Consider the following 26,199-nt stretch of genomic DNA (forward strand, 5'->3'; position numbering starts at 1 on the left):
CTCCTTAACTATCTAGAATGCAAAACAGCACAATCAGTCTTATTCATCTGTCCTGGGCATCAGACATCTATTAAACTCGGGAAAGAATTGAGTTTACATTATCTTCACATAGAACAGCAACTAAAAATCAGCTTAAATGAAGAGACAGGCATGAAGCAAAAAACCATTCTAGTCCAGGACACACCTTAGGAACAGCTACATGTGATTAAGACACAAATAATTAGAGAAGAATGTGCTTAAGCTGCTGTCTCATTCAGGACCTCTGATAAGTACACAGATGTTTCTAAAACAAACACAAATCCAGCCAGGTGAGCAGCTTTTCATTATGCTTACTAAGCTTTATCCCACTCATAATGTTTTGCAGTGCAGTCACTAAAACAACTACCGGACATGGCTAAAGTTTTAGTCTTTTTTAATTCCATTTAATTTAATTCCATTTTTTCAAAATGGAATTTTGATCACAGTCTAGCAACTTAATTTAAGGAACTGTAAAATTATTTGTTGATTAAAAGCTGATGCTTAAAATCTTTAACTTGTAGACAAAATTATAAGAACCTAACAATAGAGCTTTAGAATAAAAGTGCTGACAAAACCGTTACAGAAAGAGAAGCAGCAGTCTTGCTATAGTAATAAAAATAACAAACAGAAGAGGTAAGTTAAGCCTCCTTCAGAGGAACTGGCATAGTCTGTTTGTTCTGATTTATGGAGCTATTCAGTGTGGTATTGTTCAGCAAAAACAGTTTGTAGGAATGCATGCTCTCTATATAGTGCTACAAACCCAGAAAAAAAGTGACATATGAAACTTTAAGGGCTTAAGGAAATGATGACTGCAGAACATAGCTGAAATGTCTTTATTTCTTTTGTCTGCCCTTTTCCTCTCCTGCCTGCAGCTATAGCAAGAAATGAGACGTTCAAGTCATATTTGATATTTACTTGATGTTGTAGATCTAACATAATCACCATAGTCTTTTTATCCTTTTTCCATGCAGAAACATGCATCTCCATTTGCCTCTGCATAAACAATCATAATTCATGTTAACATGCTTACAGGAAAACATGACCATGAAACTCACAGAGAAGTGAATACAATATATTTGGATAAAGCATAAAAGGAATACAGGCTGCAGGGGTACCCCATGCTGAGAAGTGAAAAGTTTTTTTCCCAGGACACCAGATCAGATTTCATTTACTGTAAGGTGGAATGGCCTGAAAAACTACTGGGCCTGTTCATGAAATCAGATTGGTCCTTTCAAAACCTGTCCCAGGTGCCTCAGATGCAGCTCTGTGGAATGCGGCTGTGCACAGGCAGACCTGGCAGGCTCACATGTGGGGAGAAGGCCAGACCTTTATTGACTCTGATTAAAGAAAAAGTGTTATAATCCTGTGTACATTAATTCTTAGTAACTGTCTGGTGTAAATTTACCTTTTTATTTCAACATCAGCTAACCTGATCCAATCAAACTGGAAGCAAATTGTGCTGTTACAGTACTGTTGGTTTATTGCAGGCTTTCAGAAGGCAGAGAACTGACTCTGAATGTGGCTGACAAGTGACCTCAGGTGATCAAAAGCAATTCAGGAAGGGTGCTCGAGCCTCCTTGGCTGCAAGCATCAGGTTCACCTGACTGCACTCAGGAGCCCTAATGACTCAGCCCACTGCAGGGCTCATCCCACCCTGCCCACAGCCCCTGGCACTCAGTGCCTGCCCCAGAGAGGCTGCAGGATTCCATCTCCAATCCCACACCCCCCTGCCCATGGGCTGTGTTGAGCTGGATCCACCTGGGGGCTGATGCTCAGGAGATGTGCCTGAAGCCAGGGGCTGGAGCTGCCTCAGCTGTCCCCTCGCCTGCCCTGTCCTGGATGTGGGGTCAGGCTCTGGCTGGCAGGTCCTCAGAGACCCCTTACTGCCCCCAGACCAGAGACCTTCCATCCCTTGAAACTTCCTGACCGGAATCTTCCTGCATGGTACCTCATAGCTCAATGAGGACATGTCTCAATGAAGACATGTTTGCCCATCAAGGCCTGATTTTACACCTGTTCATGAGAACAGGACATTTTTAGGCCTAGTATGAACAGATGTCACAAGAGAAGCAGCTCAAGGAGGGCTGGTTGTCAGAAATGTGGTTCCTCAGGTGCGTCTAAGAGAGTAACCTTCAACAAGGACTGTAGAAACCATATAATGACTTCTTCAGGTTAATATTGAGGCAAGCAGAAGCCCATTTCCTGAGGGGTGAAAAATTGCTAAGAGAGAAATGGTAATTGGCTTTCTTAAGCTAAGTGAAACTTTTTCAGTTTGGATACTGCTTCACTAGAGCTTTGGGATTTAGCTCGGATTATCCTGAAGTTCTCCAAAATGTCTATCTTTTATAAATTCCAGGACAAAAAGGTCTCAAATAAGGCTCTTCTCCACAGTTTCTAGTTTTTCTATGAAGCTCCTCCAACCTTTCATGCAAGTATTTATGGGGAGCAAAGAAGCTGGCTGAATCACTATTACTCTGATCTGCTTGTATCCTGTTACTGAGCATTCTAGGGATAATAGTCCCTTTGTTTTATGCTTTGGAAAAAACACCATAACTTTGCCTGCCATTAAATTGATGTTTGATGGGGAGCTCAGTGAATGTGACCTGTAAGGAAACAGAATATTGTGCTTCAGTCTTCACAGAGGAAACATTTATAACAATTTACAGCCAAAGCCACCAAATATATTCAGAGATGTACTAGAATTACATCTAGAGCCTCAAATCCTGAAAAGAGGATTTCATCTCAGTGAAAGCTGGTTGTTTAAATGTATATCTACCTATCTGTGCATTTGTATATAAGAACATATGAGCATAACATCTGAAATGTTTCTTCTTTCTTCCCACTCATTGTCACTGAAGGTGGCCCCTAGGCATTGTAAGTTTCTGGCAAGGTACAGAGTAGTAACAGAGGACACTCAGCTGTGCTCTGCAGGGAATTCTAGCAAAGGACACAGTGTGGCTGCATCCAGAAACAAGGGTCTTCCTCTGTATTTCTAAGCTGTGCACTGGTCACAGAAATACAACATTACTGCTTTTGCAATTAGCAGATTCATGGCTTGCCATATCAATTTTGTCCTTTTTGTATTTGCAGCATCTTTTGTAACCCACTGAGTTGCTTGGCTGCTGCTGAGGGCTTATTTGCAATTTCAGAAAACAGTAGTAGCCATAAAATGTCCTTACAGCATCCTTTTGAACCAGACTCCTCTATCTATCCTTGCTCTACAGGAAGGAGCAGGGGTGAGGCTGAATGGATTAGTGACAGCTCAGTACTGCTGGTTGATTCTTCAGTTCTGTATGTGCCAAATGGAAATAATGATACTTTCCTTCCTCCACTTCTTGTCTAGTGTATTTAAACTTCATGCTTTCCATGAACAGCCATTTGTCTTATTAGCTGTTTGCACAATGCTTAGTGCCACAGCATAATACTTTTAGATGGAGCCTCTAAGCACTTCCAAACAGCTGCTAAGTTTACCTAAGGATACAAGAGTATGTTGGTAACAGACAGAACCTGATTTATTCCACTTGCTTTCTGTGCAAGCCAGTTTCCAAAGGGAAGCAGCATAGCTGTCCTAAGCCATTAGCATTGCACAGAGTGAAACTTCATGAAGTACAGCAACTTGCTCATATTCACATGGCTTCCAGGCTGATTTACAGTTTGGTTCATGGGCAGAGTGGAGAGGGGGGGTGTGTGTATATGTGTGGCTTTATCTGCACAAGCTCTGTGCCAAAAGATAGGCTGAAGATAAGTTCATGCCTTTCATTTCAGACTTATTAGTTTGTAGCCTTCAAAAAAGAAATAAAAAAATGCCATTAATACTAATAGCAATCCTTCTGGCCTAATAAACAGAGCTCATGCACACTGATAGCATTATATTGGCAACAATGCACTCCATATGCTCATGAAGGTTACAGGGCACACTTCCGTGTAAACAGTCAAGACACTGAACTTCAAATATTTGGAAGAAATGTTTATTTAACAACTGAATACATGCTAAAAGAAATAATTTACAGCAGCAGTTTCATTACACTTTCTCTCCAGTTTTCTAGTTCCCATCTGAATTGAAGTGATAAATACAGAAGTGGAATTATTTACTACCCAGTGAGGAATGTGTTTAAAGAACAAGCACACAACTCAGACACTGGTATAGAAAATAAACCACCTTATCACCTGTGTGGCAAAATCTTGCATATTAGTATTTTGCTGAACACACCAAAATGGAGTACCTCTAGATAACAGTACTTTACACTGTACCTCCTTACCTAGTCAAAAATATTTACATCTCTTTTGACTAATGTGTAGGTAGCAAAAACTGAACTATTAAACACATACCATTGATATTCACTAAATAATACATAAAAAGGAACAGTAAATGCGCATTCACATGCATTTAATTTAATTTTTTTACATAGTGACTTTATTGGGTCATGAAGATTTAACTTTGTTTTGCAAAGATGCATGTTTTCTCAGTTTGATGTTATAGTTTAACATAACCATACAGTTTTTAGGAGCCATAGAACGAATTCCCATTATCAGTGATCTGTGCAAGTGCAAAGAGTATAAGAATAAAATTAAATATATTTTTGTTCCTTGCAGATGGATACCTTAAAACAATGAAAATAGATCTTTCTGGTTATAAATGAAATCCTTTATTTCTCTCCAGCTTAAACACAACTTTTTACTTACTTCTAAAGTCTGTAACTAGAGGTTTAAAGGGTTTTATTAGCCATTTACAGAAATACCATTTTAATCTTTATTTTCAAACTTTATGTTGCTTTTAACAATAATGACATAAATGGGGGTATGAATCTTACTGAAGCTGCAGGGCATCTTTCTATACATTAATTCATTAAGGCCTATGCTTTTTGAAAAGAAGTTCATTTCACATCAGTATTAAATGTTGCTTTAACTTGACCATAACATGAACCTAAAAATCAAAAATTTTCACTGTTGGCTTGATCTTTTGCCCTCTTCTTTATATAAACAAACACAAAAACTTAAACGAGACTACTCATGTCAGTGAGGACTGGGCTGAAGTTTGTAAGATATGATCATATCAATTGTTAAATGAGACTGCCAGGTCAGGGTAAAAATGTTGCAACTTCCGTAATTTTGCTCCCACAGATTATCTTTCTCAGTATAGAAAAACATATCTTGGAATTCTGACTTTATTTAATATGTTTACTCTTCAGGCATTGTGAAAGAGAATGGTTTTGGTTCAGTTTTTTTTTAAGGAGTTTCTATAGAACCAGTTGCTATGAACATGGAAGAGAGAAATAGTTACATAGCAATTCCATGAATCTGTAAAAAAAGGAAACAAAGTGATTTGGGGTCTATTGAAATCAATCCGAAATTTTCCCACTGAATTCTCTGAGGGTTATTTTAAAACTGTTTCCTTTTGTAAGAAAGAGTATTTTAGTAACTAGATAGTAGGCAACAGCCCTTCACAAAAGGCTAAAGAATGTTTTGTGATTAAAATTAAATAATTCATTTGACAACAGTGCTCAGAAATTAACCATAAACTGAGCTGAAAAATTAATAATTCTGTACAGAAAAGTACATAGTCGAACATATGTTTTAATTCATCCATATTCAGCACATCATGAAATAATGGGAATTTACCAGCATACTGAAGTTCACAAGAGTCAGGTTAAACATAAGAGAGACTTAAAGCTGCTTTGAAAATAAATTCCCAAGTGCTTTCTTAAATCATGGCCCTACAGCCTTGTCCTAGCCTATTCAATGACTTTTTTCCTGAAGAATTAAATGGCAAAAGAATCCTGCAAGTTCATCCCTTCCAAAGAATTCAAAGGGGACTGAAGTAACTCAGCTGTTGAGTGAAAATCCAATTTCTAATTCAATAGGCAAGAAGCCAAGGCTTCACTAAGCAGAAGGATACGTGAATTAGTGAGTGGCAAGGAGGCTGGGGCACACTGTGAGAGATGCTGTCGCAGCAGTTGTGTTATATTGTACATGATAAGGCTGGTTGATAGTGTAGCAAAAAATTGATAAATTAAATACCACAGAGTGAATAACAACAAAACAGATCAGTCATCATTACAGACACACTTTTATATAAAAGCTCCTTTAGCAAACTAAGGATTTTGTTCTAGCAATTTTCCCCACAATGACATTACTTGAAATCATGTCATTTGCAGACTCTACCAAGATAAAATATGGGAGGCTGGAGAAAGATGATCTCAAAAGAACTGGACACCATAGAACTGGGGACCAAAGGCACATCTGTGCTGAGGTGAATAAATCCACTACTTATAACCCTAAACTGACACTCATGATGCAAGTACATTGTCTGTTTTACTCTGTTGCTCTCCTGTATATAGAATAATACAGAAGTGCAGGACCAAATTTTCTGTTAGTATAAACTAGTCTTTAAGCTTCACCTATTTACTACTTCAGCAGATTTCACCCACAGGTAAAACTGTCCCTCAGATCTTAAAATGGGGAGCTGGCTTTGGGGTTGTTATTTAGGTGGCCTAGTGCTGTTTCTGTGCATTTTGGTGATCTGGCCCACAGAAAGAACAGAGCACTGAGAGTCAGTAGTGTGGACAAATCTCTACCACAGAGCTGGGAACACAACTCCTTAAACTGAATGTGAGCTTTGCTCATGGGTACATGACAGTCTATGAGCATCAGTATTTAAATATTAGCATTCACAAATATGAACCAAGAAAGCAAGAGTGTAATTAGCAGAGAGTATTTTAATGCTATTTGTTTTTTTTTTAATTAAAAAAAATATACAACTGAAAATCAATGCTCTCCTCTTCATTGGTTCAATCTATAGCAAGGTATTAACAAGTTGAATAATTTCAAATACCATACTTAGAAAAACAGAATGCAGAATACTTCCATGCTATACAGTGACTTTCATGTTAAAATAGCTTAGTTTTAAAATTGCTTTGAAGTTACATGTCATATAGATTATTGACAGGCGAGGAGGTTAACTGCAGTGTCACCAGCTCTCCTGGAAGTTTTCCCAAACAAAAGAGTAAAGCAGTCATAATTGGAAGTTGTCTTTTTTCCTCTAAACCAATAATTAGAAAGTACAATATTTCTAAGACAAACAGTCTAATCTATTTTAGAAAGGAGCTAATGTTTGCTGCATATTTTTTCATGGTACATTTAAATTATACTTTTAATAAAATACATCTTTAGATCAAAGCTGAAAGAAGTCATCAGTAGTAGGCCAGTGTACTCCACATTTTTTTTCTTCCAGATGATGGATGGCTTATGTTGTTCAGATTTCCACAATCAATCTCATTCAGTGTTGTTTTTCCTCTTCTAGCACATACAAACAGGAGAACTGGTAGACAAAACAAGAACAAAATCCTTGTGTCCAATCACGTGTTTAGACGTTCATCAGCTTAATGAGTTCATGCAGTTTTATATAAGTCTAGAAGTGGTAGTGCTGATGATGAAAGGTGGGGCTTGTTTTTCTTTCCTGTAAGATGACAGCATGAAATACACTATTTTCTTTATATCTCTGTCAAAAGAGAAAGCAAAACTTGCCTGCTGAATACTTGCAGAAGTTTTTGAGCAGTAACCTAGGTCCAGATGAGTTATCATCCTTGTAACTCTGGTCTTTCTGGTCTTAGAATCAGAGCAGAGAGGAAGGACTTGCTAGGAAAATTAGAAATGGATTTTATCTAAACCTAGTGGAAACTGTTTGAACTTTCCACTCTTGTAAACATCCACATAATGCCATGAAAAAGTTCATGAATATTGCATTTTTTCCAGTTATCTGTCTATACAAGTTTCTACTTGGATGAGGTTCCTAGAGGTAATGTAGCTCAGACACTACGTGGTGCCCTCTCAAATTCATGGGTCCTCCTGTTTCTACCTTTTTTATTCTCTTGTAGGTGCTTCCACTTATTTGTGTTCACCTGCGCGTTGGCAGGCCGCTGCCGGCGCTGTTTGCGGTCTCTTTTCCAAACCTGCTCACAGAACTCATCCATGGAGTTGAGATTGGGGTGGTTGATCAGCTGCATGAAGTCTCTGTACCAGATCTTTTGGCTGGGGGTCATGCTGTTGGTGGCATCCTTGATCTTGGAGCCGTCACCATCTTCTTCTTTGTGGAGCAGCTCTTCCAGGTGGTCATTGTCGATCACCTCAAGGGTCACCTTGAGCAGGGTCTGCATGAAGCCGTGCTCCACAGCATGGCAGAAATAAACACCAGAGTCCCTCCGGTGAAGGCTTCGTAGCAACAGGCCCTGTTCTGTCCGGATCATGTGGTCACCCACTTTTATCTGTATTGGGAAAAAGTGGTAGTTTCAATAGTTATTTTTCATGCATGTGCTACATTATCCTCTAACCATGCTACTTCTTTATTAGTACTCCTTTTAACTGGCCAAGAATGCCCAAACCCACAAAAATGGAAAACCCTTTGCCAGTCATCTGTTATCATGAAAGGCTCAAATATTTTGGAAAAAATGATATAATGCCAAGAGTTTGGGGAATTAGGAATTTACTCCTTAGTAACTACTGCTGCTGAACAAAGATCTGTTTCAGCTATGTCAGATGGAGTTGCTGGAAAGATTACAGAAGATCTGAGCCTGTAATCAGCAGAGTAAACATGGATTCATTTGGCTGTATTACTGAGGTCTCATTATCTGTTAGTCAAATCAAGACCCATTTGCAGGAAAGGTTCTTTCTCTTCCTGTTGTTCCTTATTACAAAAACCCTCATGCACAGAAGTAGGTTCTGCCTAAGTGGAAAATTTACAAACAAGCAACTAAGGAACAAATCTAAAAATTTTACTATTCAAAAAGCAACTGTTCAAAATACAGGTTTTTTTCTGAATTAATTAATATCTACAATGGAACTTCATTCTCTGAATGCACATGTTGCTGCAGGCAGAAAAGGCACAGACCTGTTTGCTGTTCTCTCACCAAGAATAAATTCCTAATAATTTACTACTTATTCAAGCAAAACAAAAATATTTAAAGCAGCTAATGCAATGATTCTGATCATGCTTTAAATATACGTATGTATACTTACAAATACTTCAATGCAACAAAACAGTTTTTGTTCCCTAGCTTGACCTCCCTACCTACCAGAGTAGACTGTTCTCCTAAGATGCGTCTGACCTGGCTTGATACAATTTGAACACCTGGGTGATTAATAACATAAGAATGCTGGTGACAAGAAAAACAAGAAAAATAAAGTATCAGCTTAGTGTAATGCAAACAGGGAAATAAGCATTTCTACCTCTCTGAATACTGCTTTTCTGAATACTACTGTCCACTACAGTTCTCAGTTCTTCATTCTGACTCTGTTATCTGCAGTTAAGTCTCAGAGCATGCAGCACATGGGATGCTCCTGCCAGACTGTGCTTCACTCAAACAATATGATATGGGGAAAGCAGGCAAGCTTTTTCTCAAAGGCAATTTTAAGGCCTTGTGATATTTAAATTTCGATAATCGTGTGATGTTTCGCGTGACAGTTAGATGGAATTCTCGCTTTTCCTGTTTCTGGGATCTCTGATGCAACCAGTGTGTTTTGCAGGGAGTCTGAGCAAGGAGAGGATATGAATGCTTGCTGCTGCAACAATCTGTAAAACCTATTAAGGACCTTACAGGATTTTATGGTAACAAGAGTGAGAATATGCTGAAGAACCATGGAAATCATATATTACAGAGAAGTTCTGCTCAACTAAAATTATTCTGGGAAGGACTCAGACTGAAATCTACCTTTATAGAGAAAATTAGTTGCATCTCTTTTTTTTTTTTTTCTACTGTACCTCTTCTTTGCGATCATCATTTTGCTTCTGGAATTGCCAGTAGACTACAGCACGCTGAGATTTTGGACTGCACTCAAGGAAAGTGCTGCTGTTCTCTACTCCATAGATAATCTTTTCCTCCAGGGCGTGACCACTTGGGTTATCTGCAAAGCATGAAAAAAAAAAAAAGGAAAAAATAAATTACCATGAAACTTAATAACCCTTAATTGATTTTTTTTTTTTTTAGAATTTGGACTTCTTTCAAGTGTTTAAATATAAAAACTTTAAAAAAAATTTCCCCATATTAGTATATCATTTGAAAAATCTCCATCAACACCTCTATCTTTGTAAGGACCCATGGTATGTTTTTTGGTTTATTGTTTTGTTTTTGTTTTTTTTAATTGTATTTTAAATCCTAACAGCTGTTAACATCTCAATATGTGAATTTAATGAATTTGATTGTGAAATTTTTTGTAAGCCTCATTATTATCATCAAGGAAAACATCTAGGACATGACAGGAATTTTTAATAGCAAACTGTATGCAACGAGAAAACTCAGGGTGTAGTTGCAGAATGTTTGTAATGATGCCTCCTGGGCTCTATGGTCATAATACTTTAGAGCAAAGTAATAAAACATGAGGCTATTCAAAAGTAGAATAATGTTTTTAGATTACATGGCACTGCAGTTTGCTGAAACTGTTAATGACCAGGAATAATGTTTTTGAGGAAACGATCTTCAATTAATCATTTCCTCTCATACTGATATAATTTATGGAAATGTAAGGAGGTTAATAAACCAGACATTGAGGGAGGGGAAAAAGAAAGTTAAATAAATTACTTCCTTTTGTAACAACAATGTTTCAAGATATTCATCAACTTGCTGGAAATATCACATAACTATAGGACTTTTATGGTATTTGATTCTTCTCCTATACCACAGAGGCTTTCAGGCATTGTGTTTCAACTCTCCACCTTAGCTCTTTGAAATGCTGGTATGGACTTAAGTGGCAACAGAACAGTAATCCTGAAGAGTAGATGAGGAGGAAGGGGTGGGTAGGCGGTTTAACACTGTGTTGATCTCATGGGGTTTCCTGACTTCTTGCCATTCTTTGCCTTTCTTTCCATTTTTCATGTTTGAAAAGTTTTTCACATTTTTAGCACTGTTGTGATATGCTTTATCAGGAAAATTATGTCTATTTAAAACCCTGTTTAAGGAGAAAACCTTTGTCCAGTTTTTTTAGCTCCCAACTGTGCCTTTCTCCTACTGGCCACGTTGTTTAGACAACACAGGCTGTTTGTTAGATAGCTGTGACAAAGGTAAAAGTAAAATTGAGCTCCTGACTTATGCTGATACAGAATTACATGTGACTTTCAATAAAGACTTTCAGCCCTGGGAGAGGATGGCCAAAGGGATGTGGAGCAGAATAAGAACTGGTGCTGCCCAGTTCTCATAAAACATCAAGTGGCCTATTAACACTAAACAAAAAGGAAATGGGTTTGCTTGCCCTCCTCCGCTGGATTGTGGACCTTTTAACCAAGTGAGTGGGGTGTTCTATTAAAAACTGAGTGAAACAACTTTTATGACATCTCTCATAAACCATATTCCCGTGAAGAATGTCAGTACAGCTGTGGGTCAGGAAGAGAGGGAGCAGTGAAGGCGTGAATTAGAAAACAAAAGAGCACGAGAAAGGTAAAACAGCTGTAATAGAATATAGCCAAGGTGGTGAGGTGGATGGAGCACAGGTGAATTTGTGTTATTGAAACTGAAGAACTGAAGTATGTGAAGAGATTAACTGAATAAAGCTAGGAGTGATAAGATAAAGATTGGAAATGATAACTGATGGATCCAGATTTAACACTGTGAATGGCTGACTGATGTACTGAACTCTTCTGTTTCAAGTCAGATGCTCTACTTAAGGAACAAAATTCACATGGCTGAGCAGGCAGCCAGATATCCTCATGCAGAGAAAAGCTGTTTGATATCTGAACTGGGATCCACAACAGACAGCACATACAGGCCTTCAGCATTAGACAGTAGAAAATATCCCCTTTTATAGCCTGGGACACATATGTTACTGCTCCAGTGATGTGTTTCTGGGAAACAGTGATTTACAGACGCCCATAATAAAGAATGGAAACACAGGGATTTCACCCTAGGATGCATGCTCTGTCTCGATTCCTCAGTTCCCAGTCTCCCATCTTACACAACAGCAATCCAATAGTTTGGGTATTTGTATTAGAAGTAGGAATATCAAGTCAAATTTCTAAGCCTAAGTGAACTCTGGGTCCTCATCTCCAGCACCCTAAAAGGACAATTTAACCAGAAGATTACTCATTAGGGGGGGCTTGTAGTTCCACTTCATTATATTTTCCTGAACATGGCTTAGTTCAAGTGAATTATACAGGGTCAGAGCACATGTTACACTGTTCTCATTAGATCCAGGAGAGGCAGTTATCTAAATCATAAGTTTTGGTAAAAAGGACAAAACCAGGCATTTCTTGGGTAAAAGTCCTATGGCACGTAAGTAGCAGCATATTTTTAAGTACATGGAGAAGTTCACGCTGGAAAACTTAGGTATCTAGAATGTTCTTAGTATCTAAGAATCTAGTAATGAGTTTTATTAAAAAATGTGCAGTCTGGCACTGTTTCAAATTTCTGTTTCCTTGGATCTGGTCTATGACATTCTAATGTGTTAGAGAACACCATGGAAAGTGGGTGAAGTCCTCTTTACATTTCTTCACAGCTACAGAAAACACAATATGGGTGACAGACACACAATGAGAGAGGAAGCCTTTTAGAGAGTCTTCAATTTCCATTTCCATGATTTGAAGGAGCAGAAGGCAGGTCCAGAAATGTCTATGAATTTCATGAAATATTGAGCACATGGAGTGCAAGAAAGTAAGAGTGATGGAATAATCACAGGATCAGAGTGCATCTTTGGGACTGAGAAGCTGAAGAGACTGGATGGAAGAATGAAAGTCTAAGGAGTTCAGAAAAGCAGCTGGAGGAATTAGGAAATTATAGAAGTCATGAAGTTGGTAATGAAATTCAGCCCAAAATCCTGTCTGAAAGCAGTAATTCCCAAAATGAACCCAACAGCAGTATCAGTTTACTACTCTGATAAATATCCTTTAAGTACATAATTTGTGACATAACTGAAGAAGTATGAAAGGCTAAGTACTTATACCAAGATTGCTCTGCAGATGAATGAATCTCACAATACAGTTTAATTCAGAGCAATTCTTTGAACTTCCCCTGGGATAAATCATGTTAAAAAAAACCCACCTCTTCTTTAACAGGTTCTTCTTCAGAAAACCCCAAACTGTATTATTTCTTGATAGCTCTAGTATGTTACACTTTATGTAACATTCTCCTTTAGCTTCCACAAAGGTGAGCACACTTTTAGATTTAAACATTAATGTCTGGACAAAGAGTTGTACAGTGAAGGATCCTCAGCTGTCTCTAATGTTGCTGTGAAGTCATTTTATACTTTTTACATATTTGCACCAAAGAGCAGCTGAAAACACTACATTAACCTTATTAAAAATATTATTGCTTCAGACTGATTGCAAAGTTGGTTTCTGCAATGTCCTTAAAAGTTATACACTAACTTTTGTTAGTTCACATGGAGAATCAATTGGCACTTCCTGTAAATGAATCTGTAGAATGAAGTAGTAAAAGAAATTAATTTTAAGCTTTTTTTTGGTTATACACAAAACCAGTTCTTCATCTCTTGTACAGGGAACTATTGGTCACAAACAAGGAAAAAACTCAGCAAAAGTTGGCACAGGAAATTTATAGGTCATGAAGTCATCTGTGCTATGTATGATCATGTGTAAATGACAAGTAAATATAGATGTAATAGATTTACAACTCAAATGATTTAGAGAAAATTTCTTTTAAGACCAATCTAAACCGTACATTAAGTATTATGACTGTGTATCCTTCAAGTCTAGGATCCAGAACTGCATTCCCTCACTATTTTTTGTAACTTACTGATCCTTCTAATGCTGTCTTTATCTTGTTTCATATTTGCTCTGCTCATTTTGGCAAAGCTGTACTAAAACTCATTTTGATCAGGTGTACCATATAACTTTGTCCAGACCTTGAGTTCTCATGACTGTATCAGTGAAAAAACTGCATTTTTGTATTACTGTGAAACTGGAATACTCTCTTCTCTTTGGACAAAAAGTACCTTTTTCAGACAAATATGTTTACCAAATACGGGAAGACATAAACCCAAAGTATTTTGAAATGCTTTTTGCATCTATGAAAATAAAGAACAGACCTACAGTTGTATAAAGCACAGCTAGCAAAGGTTATAGAGCATTAAAATAAGCAGACCTGTGGTAGTAGATCAGTTCATAGTTTTGCTCAGGAGTAAAATGTTCAGAGAGTAAAAACATAAAGCTAAGAAATGCTTCTGCTGGTATTAAAATCAGTGTTTAGTGCCTGGTGAAACTTTTCTATTCTGGAATTGAAAATCTCATTCCCAATATAAAGATGGTCTTATCTTCACTGTGTAAGTATTACCTGATATCACGCAATGGGAAATTTGTACCTTTCTAGTTGCAATTGACTAGTTCAAATCTAAACTAGTTGTACATTCATGAGTTCTCAAAATGTGACAACAACATACTGACCACAGTCTATTCACGCACTTTTGAAACTCCTTTTTCGCTCTGAGTAACTTGGCCTGAGTCTGACAATCAGAAGTAAAAAGAAAAGCCATAATAATGTCAGCTCTGAGTTTCAAATGATCGAAATGAAGATAGAGAAAACTACTATTGGTAGTGAATTATCGCTAACACAAAAGTAAAATTTAGGACTAGTTATAATTTTTGCTATTACATGGACTGGAAGGACAAGAGGATTTTGAGGTATCTCCATTTTCAATCACCTCCTTGTTTTTCCCAGTGGTTTAACCCTGACATTAGGTCAGTTGTGTAGAGCATGGTGCTAATAACATCACGGTTTACGGCCTGAGAATCCCTGTATGGGCCATTCAGTTAAGAGCTGGACTCGATGGGTCCTTTCAAACTCAGAATATTCTGTGTGAAAAGTTCCTGTAGATGTGCCACAATAATGAGGAATCACTTTTTTCCAGCAGAGGGAAGCATTGCCTAAGTATTTCCTTCTCTTTCAGCAAAATGGACATTTTTAATTTTCTGAGTGAAGGTCTTCTGAAAAGTTTGGCAACAAATCAGTAACTGTGAGAAGTTTGTCAGTCAAACAAGTCAGAAAAAGAAGCTGATCAATACACTGTGAAAATGAAACAGCTGACAAAAAAACAAACCAAAATACATCTAAGAAAACCCATGCTGAAAGCACATGGGGATATGCCTGCTGCAAGAATATCCCGATCTTCAGAGCTTTCAGCGTGACACTTACAACAAAGGTCACTCCATCTTTTGCCAAGATAGTTACAAACATATTTGGTTTGTAATTTGATTTTGCTATTATCATCTTATGCAAACTATGTACAGCAACATGGACATATTTCTTGATGTCATAAGGAAAATACAATTCTTTTCTGATATAATATGCCTAACGTGATGGCATGGTATTATCAGGGAAGAGAAGCAGGAAAATTAAAATGCTTAAAGTGTTTATTTGAGGAAAAAAAAAAAAACCAAACCCAAATACACTTCAGTGTCTGATGCAGGCCATTGTAAGCTATCTAAATTGGGATAATGATGTATTATATTCATCTTTTGCAGATGTTCCAGACAATTGTCACCAACAAATCATTCACATGCTTCCTATCCTACTCTGTGCAGTCTGTAAATTACATACAAATGAGCTGCACTCGAGTGGTGCCCATAACTCACTGTGATGCTGCAGGTCGGAGCAGTGGGTGAGCGGGTCCCCGTTTCGGATGTCTTGTCGTCTGGTGCGCCTGCAAAGATCACATTTGAAATCTGTTAGTGCCCTTCCCAGTGCTCAACAGCAACAAATGGAACATTTGTATAATTACAGAGGCCACAAGTGCACCTAAACAACACTAGGAAGGAAATCATATTCTTACTACTACATTCTGTGCATTATCATTTTGTAGGCTCAGGCTTTATTCTTACAGGTGAAGTCTTCAGAAACTGGTAAATACACTCCTCTTGCACTGAGATACTAAATAAATAAATAATGTTCAATGCTAATTATTAGGATTAAATAAATACCAAATAAAGTAAAATATGAAGTTTATTTTAACTGTGTGGGCAATACCGGTCATAGATAAATGCATTACTTGATTCACAGATAAAGACACTGCTGAAGCATTAGAATATATACCGTAGGGTTTAACATGCTTCAAAAGTACTCATTTGTGCAAGTTCAGAATACTCTGAGTATTGCAGCATCTTTTGGATAGATGAAATGTTAAGATGGGTGCCTTTGAAAGAATGGTAAAGTGCTGTATTTTCTACAAGATTTAAATTAAAAAGCATAGATCATTTCAGCTACCATGGGTTTCACCGAAACATTTCTGATAAAACCTTTAACAAAACTGTTCTAAATTGTCTTCAGAAAAAACAAAATAAAAACTCAAAAAGAAAGATTTTGAAATGCCATTTTTTTTTTATATTCTTTTGTAGCTTGAGTATGAATTCTACCTTTGATTGAATGTCTTTTTAACTCAGTATATTCTTCTCCCAGTTTGAATTCTACTGGCTCTTTTGAAAAACATGTTGATCTGTGCTAAAAAATGTTGTATTTCATTGAAGAGAGCTTTTTAATACAGTTTTGTTTTGCATGTGTTTTTCTGTCTTTGTCTGCTCCTAGTTTTGTTTAAATAGCTGTGACACAAAATTCAGCCAAAGAAAAGCGCTTCATATGAAAAAAGAAAAAAAAAAAAGAACCAGGCAAACAAAGATGTGTTTCAAGTGTGAGTACTTTACTTTAGGAATCTGAGAAAGCCTGAGGGCTTGCAAAATTAGAGGAGAACAAAGAGGATTAGGCTGCTGAACAATGCTGTGATTTCAGATTATGGTATCCAGCAACGGATATGCAAAAGTCAAGTAGCCTTGTAAAAAGCCTTGTTGGTCCCTCCCTTGTGACAGCAGCCCACAGTTTTAAAAGCCATTGTTCTGCAGCAGAGACCCCGGTCTCTTCTCCACACCAGCCCTCTTTGCAGGCTCTCACTAACAGCCCAGCATCAGCTCATACCAAGAGTTCTCACAGAGGTACAACTGCACAGCTGAGTCCTCTTGCCCGAAAGGTTTTAACCATACTCTTTTCCACTGGAAGCTACTGATACGTTAAACCTGGAACTATTTTTGTGAAGTACAGCAAAAGCTTTCTTTTTTGGAAAAAAAAAAGTTAGATAAACATTTTAATATATTTTCTGAATAAAAACTTCTTTAAAATTATGAGTTAGGACATCCTAGAACACTTTAGTAGAGAAGGAATCTTCTGCTGAATGATACGTGATTAAAAAATGTATGAATCATAATTTCCAATATCTTCATATTACTCATTACCAATGACAAAATCACACCCAAGATATAAGGAGCCATAAAATTTTGCTACCCCTTCCTAAATTTTAGAACAGCATATTTATAGATGCAATTTGTAAAAAGGAAATCTGTGGAAAGACTCATATTACTGTCAATGGAGATGGAATGAAATGTTTAGTTGGGATTTCAGGAAAATGTTGCACGTATCACCATTGTATCAACACAATGATTTATGAAATATGAACCAGAACACATCTGCACAGGGTAAAGTGAAGTGGTCACACTACAGGAGCTCTGAACTGTCATTTAGATTTGTAAAATGCACAAAGAAAGAAAAGCAAATAAAATGACGGCTTATAAAATCCCAGTAAAAAAAAAAAAAAAAAAAAGAAGAAGAAAAAAAGAAACAAACAAAACCCAAACTCTAAACCCAACTATGAATAAAACATCTGTACAATTGCCTCAGGAATCCATTTTCCCAATATTTCTGGAGACTAAAATGACAAGAATTTATTATTAGGAAAATGTTGACATTCAAAGTGTTTGCAGCAATGCTGATTTTGTCATCAATGCATTCCAAGCTGGCTTGAGGCAATGGGTACAGCAGGTACCAGGTGAACAGAGGATCCTCTCTCCCAGTAACACAGACCTCTACTCTGCTGCTGCCGCCAAGGAAAAACTGGGGGCAAGTGGCAGAGACAGCAGCTTTTTCTTATGCATTTTTCAGGCCCCAGCTTCCCAGCACTAACTTTTTCTTTCACAGTGGCTTTCAGAAAAGTAAATTCTGCATCCCAAGTTTTTCCTGTAGCTGTGCAACCCCGTAACCCCCACTTCTTGATCCCTGTAAGAAGAGGTCCCAGTCACTTTACCCCTGATGGCAACGTGAGCTCCATCTGCAGCAGTAAGTTGAAGAGATAAGAAAAAGACAAAGAGCCCTATTTCTAACACCAGTGTAAGCAGAGGAATGATGTGCTCTATGGATCTTGAGATTGGCTGGGTGTAGGAATGTGTGCTAGGAATGCTGAGAAAAGATGAGGTTCAGGAACAGAGAGTAGCAGAAAACAGTGATTCAGTGACTCCTGATCTTACTGTCTCCTTGAGCTCAGAGGCAATACTCAACCATATTGATTTCTAATACTAAAGAACTTTTCAGAACAAATCAATCTTTCAGACTCTCCTTGAAAACCTCATTGTTCCCTCTCCTCTCCTTCCTCTTACAGAGAAACTGCCATGCTACCAGCAAAAATAAGAATTTAGCCCATGTAGCTGAGAAAATTTGACTGGCTCTTCTCTTGGGATGGGTTCTTTACTTTCTAAAGAATTTCACAAAAAGCTTTTCTCTGATTAACCTCGTTTCCTGGTGCCAAAATAGAACCTGATGTTCCATGAGTAGCTTTTGTCATCAGTATTTGTTTAGGATACACTGTAATGCAAACCTCAAAATTTTAATTCCCTCCATCTGAAATGTCTGTGACAACTTCTCACCCTTTACCACATTTCGTCTCCCTCAAGGACCAATTGAAACCTGGAATTTGGCATTCTGACACTCTCAACTAAGTATCTGCTATAATTAATTTCATGTATATAAACTCTTATGCTTATAACCCTTGGATTCTTTGTTTCTTCATATGCGCAAGATGTTTGGCATATTCAATTTAATGTGAACACTGTTTTATCATTTTACTCAATTTATCAAGGGAATCTTAAACTACACCAATGTCTGCTTCTATTTGCAAATGTTTACCTGTTCAGTTATTCCTAATTTCTACTTCAATAGCTAGGAGCTCTTCAGTAACTAACTTGTATACTTTTAGAGAAGGAGTTTCAAAGATAAGGGGAAGCAAAGAAATAAGCACTCTAAACCTTCAGATCAGGCAACTAGACTTGTAAATTTTTAATAAAACTGTTATTTTTGATTTGGGGAGTCAGTTTTCCACCAACGTTTGCATTGCAAAGCCTTTAGCATCAGTGCAGAGGGACTGTGGAACAGTGGTTGTTCTGATCCAGCAGCACCTGGACACACATCAGCACGTGCAGGTTATACTTTTGAATAATAACAATAATGTTATATATCACTAAAAAAGATAAGTTTCTATCAGCATCCAAATGTTTTAGAAGTATTTCTTTTGAATCAGAATTCATGAAAATGCAGGATAATTTAATTTACAAGTAGTGATTTTCTTTGATTTTGAGCTCCCTCATTATGTTAGAGAAAATGAATTTTATTTTTTTTTTGCTATTTACCAATTAATATAAAGTTAGGAGCTAATTTCAGAGACAACTCTTGTCTGAATGTTTTCTTACAGGAGCCCTTTAAGCCAGCCCAAGAAGTAGCAGTGGTCACTTTAAATCAACCAAGACTTCATATTGCATGTAGCTCCCACAATGATGTTTTCTTTGGAAGAGAAAGGACTCCAGTTAACCAGACCCTAAAAAATTCTCCAAAGCCCTCTGGTCATATTGAGACCGTCAGTTAAAACAAATAGCAAACCATGCAGACATGCAGAACTGTCCCTACCTCTTGGCAGTGGGGAAGTAACGTGAGCAGGAGGAGCCATCCCAGGCACAGTAAGGGTCCCTTGCAAGGCAACACTCAGCACAAGCTTTTCCATACACATCACAGCGGTGCAAAGGAAGCTGTGAAACTCCAGTGGCTGAGCCAATGTAGAGCTGTTGCTGTTGTAAAAATTAAAAAAAAAAAAGTTCAAAAAATATTGCAAATTACAATTTTCTTTTTCTAGGAAAGCATAATCATCTGTTAGGATCATTTAAAATACAATAAAGGATCATGATCCTGATGTATGCTAAAGGAATGAGAACAGAATTGTCCCCAGGGTAAAAAAAATCAATTAGGAAAAACTTTATTTTTTCATGAAGCCCTTGGTGGGTTCCCTAAACAGAAAGAAAATTAAAGTACTCTTCAATTTTTTCCTTTTGTATTCAGATCCTCACACTGGGAAAACATCCAAAGTCAGTGACAGAATGCAACAGAGAACATGCTTTTGAATTTGAACAAAAAGAAAACCAACACCAAAAAGAAAATACATTTCCTAAGCATTACCTCAATTTATATATGTGAGGGGGAAACACGAAGTAAATTATTTCAGACTGATGCTATGATATTTCAGTTTGGAAGTGGTGCTATGCATGCACTTCTTTGCATGCCTGGTAATTCCAATGTTTTGTACTCTTTTCTATAAGTCATGATTTAACTGGAACATATCTTTAATGAGGGGAGAGGTTTTGTTTTGTTTTGGATAAAAACCAGTGCTGAGTAGAAGATGCAGTTCAAATGCAGAAGTAAATAAAAAAACATGCATGCAAAATGAAATACAGCCTTGCATGGCATCACAATAGAATATCTTGTCTCTCTCAATTTCCTCTCTGATATCAAATTCATGTGGTCCACCAGGGAAGCTGGCCCCAGAGGGATATGAGAAAACTGAACTTCTGATCCCATGTGAAAGTCCAGAGAGATATTTCAGATTAAGAAAAATTCACAACGAAAACAAGTATTAGTGACATGCAAAACTAGGGGAACACTAAATAAATAGGTACACAAAAATTCAAGGGTATAATCCTTCTGGTTTGGAAACACTGACATTTTGCTATCAAACCTTGCCACTCAGCACCCACAGTGGACCAATGAATACCTGTCTTCAAGGTCCTGCTCCAAGTAGTCCCGTGAAAAAAATACAAATTTGTTTTCATTTTTCTTTCTTTGAAAACATAAAGGTGGTGTGAAAAAATAGGATTTCAAGAAATGTTATCAAAATTCTTCATCTCCTGCGTTGCAATGTCCCAGAGGCACCATTTTCAGGGAATTCAGGGATGGAAGATGGCAGTGGTCACCTACCAACTAGACATAATGAGCACCGGATAACAGGAGATAGCAACACCAAAAACACTCATAAGAGATGTTGTGTTAACTTCCTTCAGAGACAGCAGCTTGGCAGTTTATACAGCCATATTAATTGTAACAGAAACATCCCCTGCATTTATATAAACACCAGTATTTTCTCAAGGAAAATATGACAAGGAAAGCCCCCAAAGGAAAATTCACTGGCAGAATGAAAACCAAACCCTTTCTAAGCAGCTGCTTCCATCTATTATAGTTTCATAGCTGGGTTGTAAACCCACATTCTCCAGGCAAAAATCTCTGACCACATAGGGCTTTACACAAAGCCTGAACTGTACAAACCCGTCCCAGTCAGTGTTGTAGGCTTGAGAAGAAAGGACAGGCAACAGACTTGGTGAGCTGCTTCTCTCTCAACTGAAGGGACTTAATCAAATACCCACCTTAGGGCTACATCCTGCAGTAAAAAGAGCAGCAATTCAAATCTTAGGTGACCTAACTGCTTCTCAAGGGAAGGTTCTTCTCTTTACTGATTATGGAGGCAGCATAGGTCAAATTAGAGCTTCAGTTAAGTATCTTAAATGTCCAGATGGTATTGATCTGAGTCCTGTGTAATTGGGGCATTAATATCTGTATAAGCATGCAGGAACGTGTGGTGCAACTAATATAAAAATCAACCTAGAGAATGCACATGGGAAAATAAAGAATGGTGTAATGGTTTCCTATGTACCTCTGTAACCAATTTTATTTTGCAAAAATACCCTCCCTGATTTCTAATAAATGTCTTTAGAATTAAAGAATGACCAGAAACCCAAGAAAAGAAAAAAATGAGGCCAAAATAGGGTTACTTAAAAACTATATTCCTTGTAGATAAGCTCATAGTTCAGCCAGTGAACTGCAGCATATGTTTCAGGTGCTGCACAGCCTTAAGGCTGCTGCCTTGTTTGCTGCTCTTCTGATCATGGTTTTAGACTCCAGCTGGTGATCATTATTCTGGACACTAACAATATAAAAAATCCAGGCAGTATGAAATTCAGAAAATAGAAAGAAAATTATTTGCATCAATGGTCTGACCTTACTTTGCCATACCACAGTCAAACTGCCTTTTTAGCCATCTCTTCCAAGACATTATTAATTTAATGAATGAAATTGTCAGATGAAACCAGAGAGTCAAAAAATGAAAAAAGTTGTCCTCTAAAAATTCTTGTACAAGTATCAGAACTCAAGAAAAACTGAAGAAACTAATATTTTAAGCAATCCAGTGGTTTCTGTTGGCCCCACAGTGCTGCCCAAAACAGCAGCCTTTCCTAAGAAAAAGTTAGAAAAAGGGATAACAGAATGTGGAAAATGTAATGCATAAGAGGAAGAACTTCAGCAGAATTTTTAAGGAACTTTAGGGAGCATGAGATTCAAGAACCATTTGGTTAATTGAATGTCTTGAGAAGTAATGCAGAATAGTTCAGCATGCTGTTTAAGTGATATATCCATTTTGAGCTTGTCCTTTCTATATGCTCACTATGGACAGAAATGTTGATCTCTGAATAAAATTCAGCATTTGGTACTATAAAAGGAGTCACTAAGATTTTTAGGAAGGTGTCTGCCTTGCCTTTGCTTGAAAATCTTATACAAGAGAAACAAAGCTCTTTGTAGCAATTCACCAGACAAGGACTTGCTTAGCCAAGAATCTTCTTGTCCTTTTCCCACGTCACCAGAAATCCAACAGCTTTTTGAAGGAGTATCACAAAGCTGACCCTGAGAAAAAGGTGAGAGGTTGCTCTGCAAAAAGTCACCTTTGACTGAAACCCAGGCTGGACTTTTTGGCCTGCTTCCATGTTTGTGAGGGAAAAATTATGGAGCTTCACCTGGCAGGCTCAAAGCCAAGAGGTACCATGTGTACCAGAGAGCTGTGAGCTGAGGCAGCTGCAGGGGGTTGCAGTGGCTCAAGGATGCTCTGAAGGTTTGTGTCTATTGCTAACAAAGCATGAACTGTTTAAGTGATAAGGTTACACAAGCCTAGGGCTCTGAACACAATCAGGAGGAATGTGTAGCTTCAGTGAGAAAATATAGACACAATTCCTGTGAGTTAAAGACAGCAGAGTGGAAAAAGAATGTATTAAGGATTAGTCTTGCACATAAAAGCTAAATTTACTCATAAGCCACTCTTGCTCAAGGGCCAAAGGCAGTCTCAGAGAGAGAGAGAGACAGGAGCTTTAGAGCTTAATATAATTTAAAACCTAATCTAAGTTCTGCTCCTGAAGAATTTGTAGATTTTGGTCTTTAGAAAGATTAATTTGTAACATAACATATTGGTATGATGGCAAAAGAGGTAGCTTTGAACAACCAGAGTAGTAAAACATTTAGAAATAAGGAGAAACTCCCTGTACCATGTTTTTATAATTGGATGAAAGATTTGTTAGTGAAAAAACAAAATGAAGTGATTATTTTTAAGGCATTCAATAGAACAAGCTGGTTTTACTATTTACATTTCATGCTCTGGCTTTCCACAATGCATAGAATTATCGTGCTGTTTACATGAAAACCACCCTGCTTATCAGAACACAATGAGTAAAGTGTTTGAGTTATAGAACTACAGTATTTTTAAATCATAAATGTAAAATGGAAACATGTTGCCATATACTTATTTCATACATACTGCCAAAAGCTTGTCATAGTGTATCATGATTCTGTCATTTTTAGCCTGAGGCTGGTTGATTTTTCATGAGTTTTACTCTGCCTGAATAACTTGTGGTTTATGCTCTTTTTTAGCTTCAGACAATTTTAGCAGTGTAAATTTGTTTTCAGAAAACTCAGGGAAAATTGTAATCTCTCCTGAATAACTAAAGATGCTTTGGAGGAAAAGCTGTATGAAAATGCATGGTCAATTTTCAAATATGACTGGCTGCTTTAAGGGAACGTACTTATAAAAATAATCCAAATCAGAGCATTTTGGTATGATGTGGACATATATACAACTTGACAGGTCTGTTTTTAAATATCCCAGTATTCAATAGTATCTTTCTCTTTGTCCTGCCATTTTTGCTGATTTAGGTGGTAAACTGTTAGAACAGTGTCCCCCCCAAACATTTTCTGTCAAATACATGAATGCTTTCAGACAACTTTCCTAAAGACAGTGAATTCAGAGTTAAATATGCAGCATTTCAAATATAATATTGGCCTCTGTCCATTACAGAATGAATTTAACTTCTGTTTAATAATGTATAGAGTGAGGTAGAATTAACTAAATTTCACTTATAACGTGCACAATTTTTAGTGCACCTAGTCCTAAAAGTAACGCCAAATCTCCTCTTTCCTGACAATGACATGAACAAAAAAGAAGTTCCCTATATTTACCAAATTAGCTTCCAGAAGAGCACATATATGAAAAAAAAAAAAAAAAAAGAAAAAGTTAAATTTGACACTACATTTTATGTCTCAGACTCCTGAGACAGGAAATGACAGTGGCTGGGATCCATCCACCTAATTCCAGGCAAAACTGGAAGATAGGCCCCTAATACTCACTTCATTCCTGGACTGCAAACCAATGTTCTTTGCACAACCACATAATTTATCAACTGCTTCACAAATTTGCTTAGAAATGCAGGAATCACCTTTACAGTGTCAGACAAAACTTCACCTCTATCCATCAAGAAGTCCCGTTCATTTTAGTTATGGTCTCGTTTTATAGTACGTATTTTTTTCTCTAGGCAGCTTGCTATTTGTGTACTCAACAGAAAATAGGAAATATAAATTTTATCTTAACCACATCACTGAACCAGAAGGCCATGGAAAATTTGGACTGCATCAGATCTGTTCATCTTTTGTTAAAGCCGAATGACACAATGGAATGGACATAGGACAGAAAGACAGGAGGATGTCGCATTTCCATCCTTTGCTTCCACCATCTGCATTTTGTACCAGACTACTGTACAGTGACTAGAACTAGTCCCATTAAAGAAAGTCACCAAGTTCGGCCACTTCTTTTGAACAGTCTCTCTGTCATGGAAACATTCTATAATGTGGACTTTTAAATGTTTTTTTTCTAGAGATCCACCAGACAGCTGGTTAGTTTGCATTTAGTTTCCACCTTACCAGTAAGTAACACAAACTAGGCTTTTCCTTTCCCCATTGTACGCCACATTTTCCTGAGAAACTACTGCTGTTTATGTAAAGAGATGGGATGCTGCTGCTGCAATTAATATGTCTCTGCTGACTGCCAAGTTACTGTCTCTAGATGACAGAGACCAATAAATATTTGAAAGGTATTTAACATTTGTGCACATATTACCTGCTTTGTGGAAATCTTCATTGCTGAAATAACCGTGGGCTCCTAGGGAGAAATAGAGTTAAAATTTAAAATGAGCTATGAACATAAAAATTCTGGTACAATACTATTTGCATAAGGTAAAACCCCTGAAATTAAACTAGAAACTCCCTAGTAATAGTCCTTGTCATTTGCAGTGGAATAATTTCTAGCTGTAAAGGAATTAGAATGCATGTATGTATCTGGGTGTGCCTTGGATTACTATCTTGATTGTAGATATTTAATTTTCCATTATGAAGAGAGTTTAATTGTGATCACTTTGTCACTAGTTCCACATCTTGAATTTTTTATCAACACTTAATACTAAAATTGCATTTCAAGAACTTCCCAGGTAATATAAAAATAATTATGGCTATATGAAAATTCATAGATAGTATTTATTAAAGGTAATAACACTGAAATAAGCAACTCATTTTAAGTATATCGAGGTAAAAACCCCATTCCTGTGAAATTTTATTCACAGGAGAATTAGAAGAACAATTTTTAATCCCAAGTATAATCTTTTTAACTGCTCCACACTATTCACTTATAAAGAAGTTACATGCATTTTCAGAACATGCAAACAAAATGAGCAAGAGGTTCTTTGCACTCTGGAATATCCATCATTTAATCAACTGTTACAACTTCTAGGTCCAGGTTCTTGGATGGATTTTAATTTTAAAAGCGGCATAATTAGACAGTGCGCAACTCAATTTTGCATGAAATTTATTCCATCTAGAAATCTGCTATTGATCATACTTTTGATCATCATACTTTTGGTTGTGTACATTAATAAAGTGTTTATTAAGCTTTTATACTTGTATAGTTTTCAACTCGCTT

General features: G+C 37.2%; 1 protein-coding gene across 4 annotated transcripts in view; it reads right to left on the reverse strand.

Moving 5' to 3' along the window:
• Positions 1–3,970: 3,970 nt before the first annotated feature.
• The window catches only part of SEMA3A (semaphorin 3A), a 322,318-nt gene continuing 300,089 nt past the window's right edge, over positions 3,971–26,199 (reverse strand). For 2 of the 4 annotated variants that reach the window (XM_030961132.1, XM_030961133.1), the window contains 5 exons: positions 25,345–25,386; positions 19,722–19,879; positions 15,584–15,651; positions 9,773–9,915; positions 7,824–8,279 (listed from right to left, as the gene is read on the reverse strand). In XM_030961132.1, the coding sequence (XP_030816992.1) occupies positions 7,824–8,279; positions 9,773–9,915; positions 15,584–15,651; positions 19,722–19,879; positions 25,345–25,386 (867 nt within the window). Of the gene's footprint in view, positions 8,280–9,772; positions 9,916–15,583; positions 15,652–19,721; positions 19,880–25,344; positions 25,387–26,199 lie in introns of all 4 variants that reach the window. The other 2 variants (XM_030961129.1, XM_030961130.1) reach the window with 2 other exon arrangements.

The sequence above is a fragment of the Camarhynchus parvulus genome, chromosome 1A, assembly GCF_901933205.1.
Source record: "Camarhynchus parvulus chromosome 1A, STF_HiC, whole genome shotgun sequence".
Lineage (NCBI taxonomy): Eukaryota > Metazoa > Chordata > Aves > Passeriformes > Thraupidae > Camarhynchus > Camarhynchus parvulus.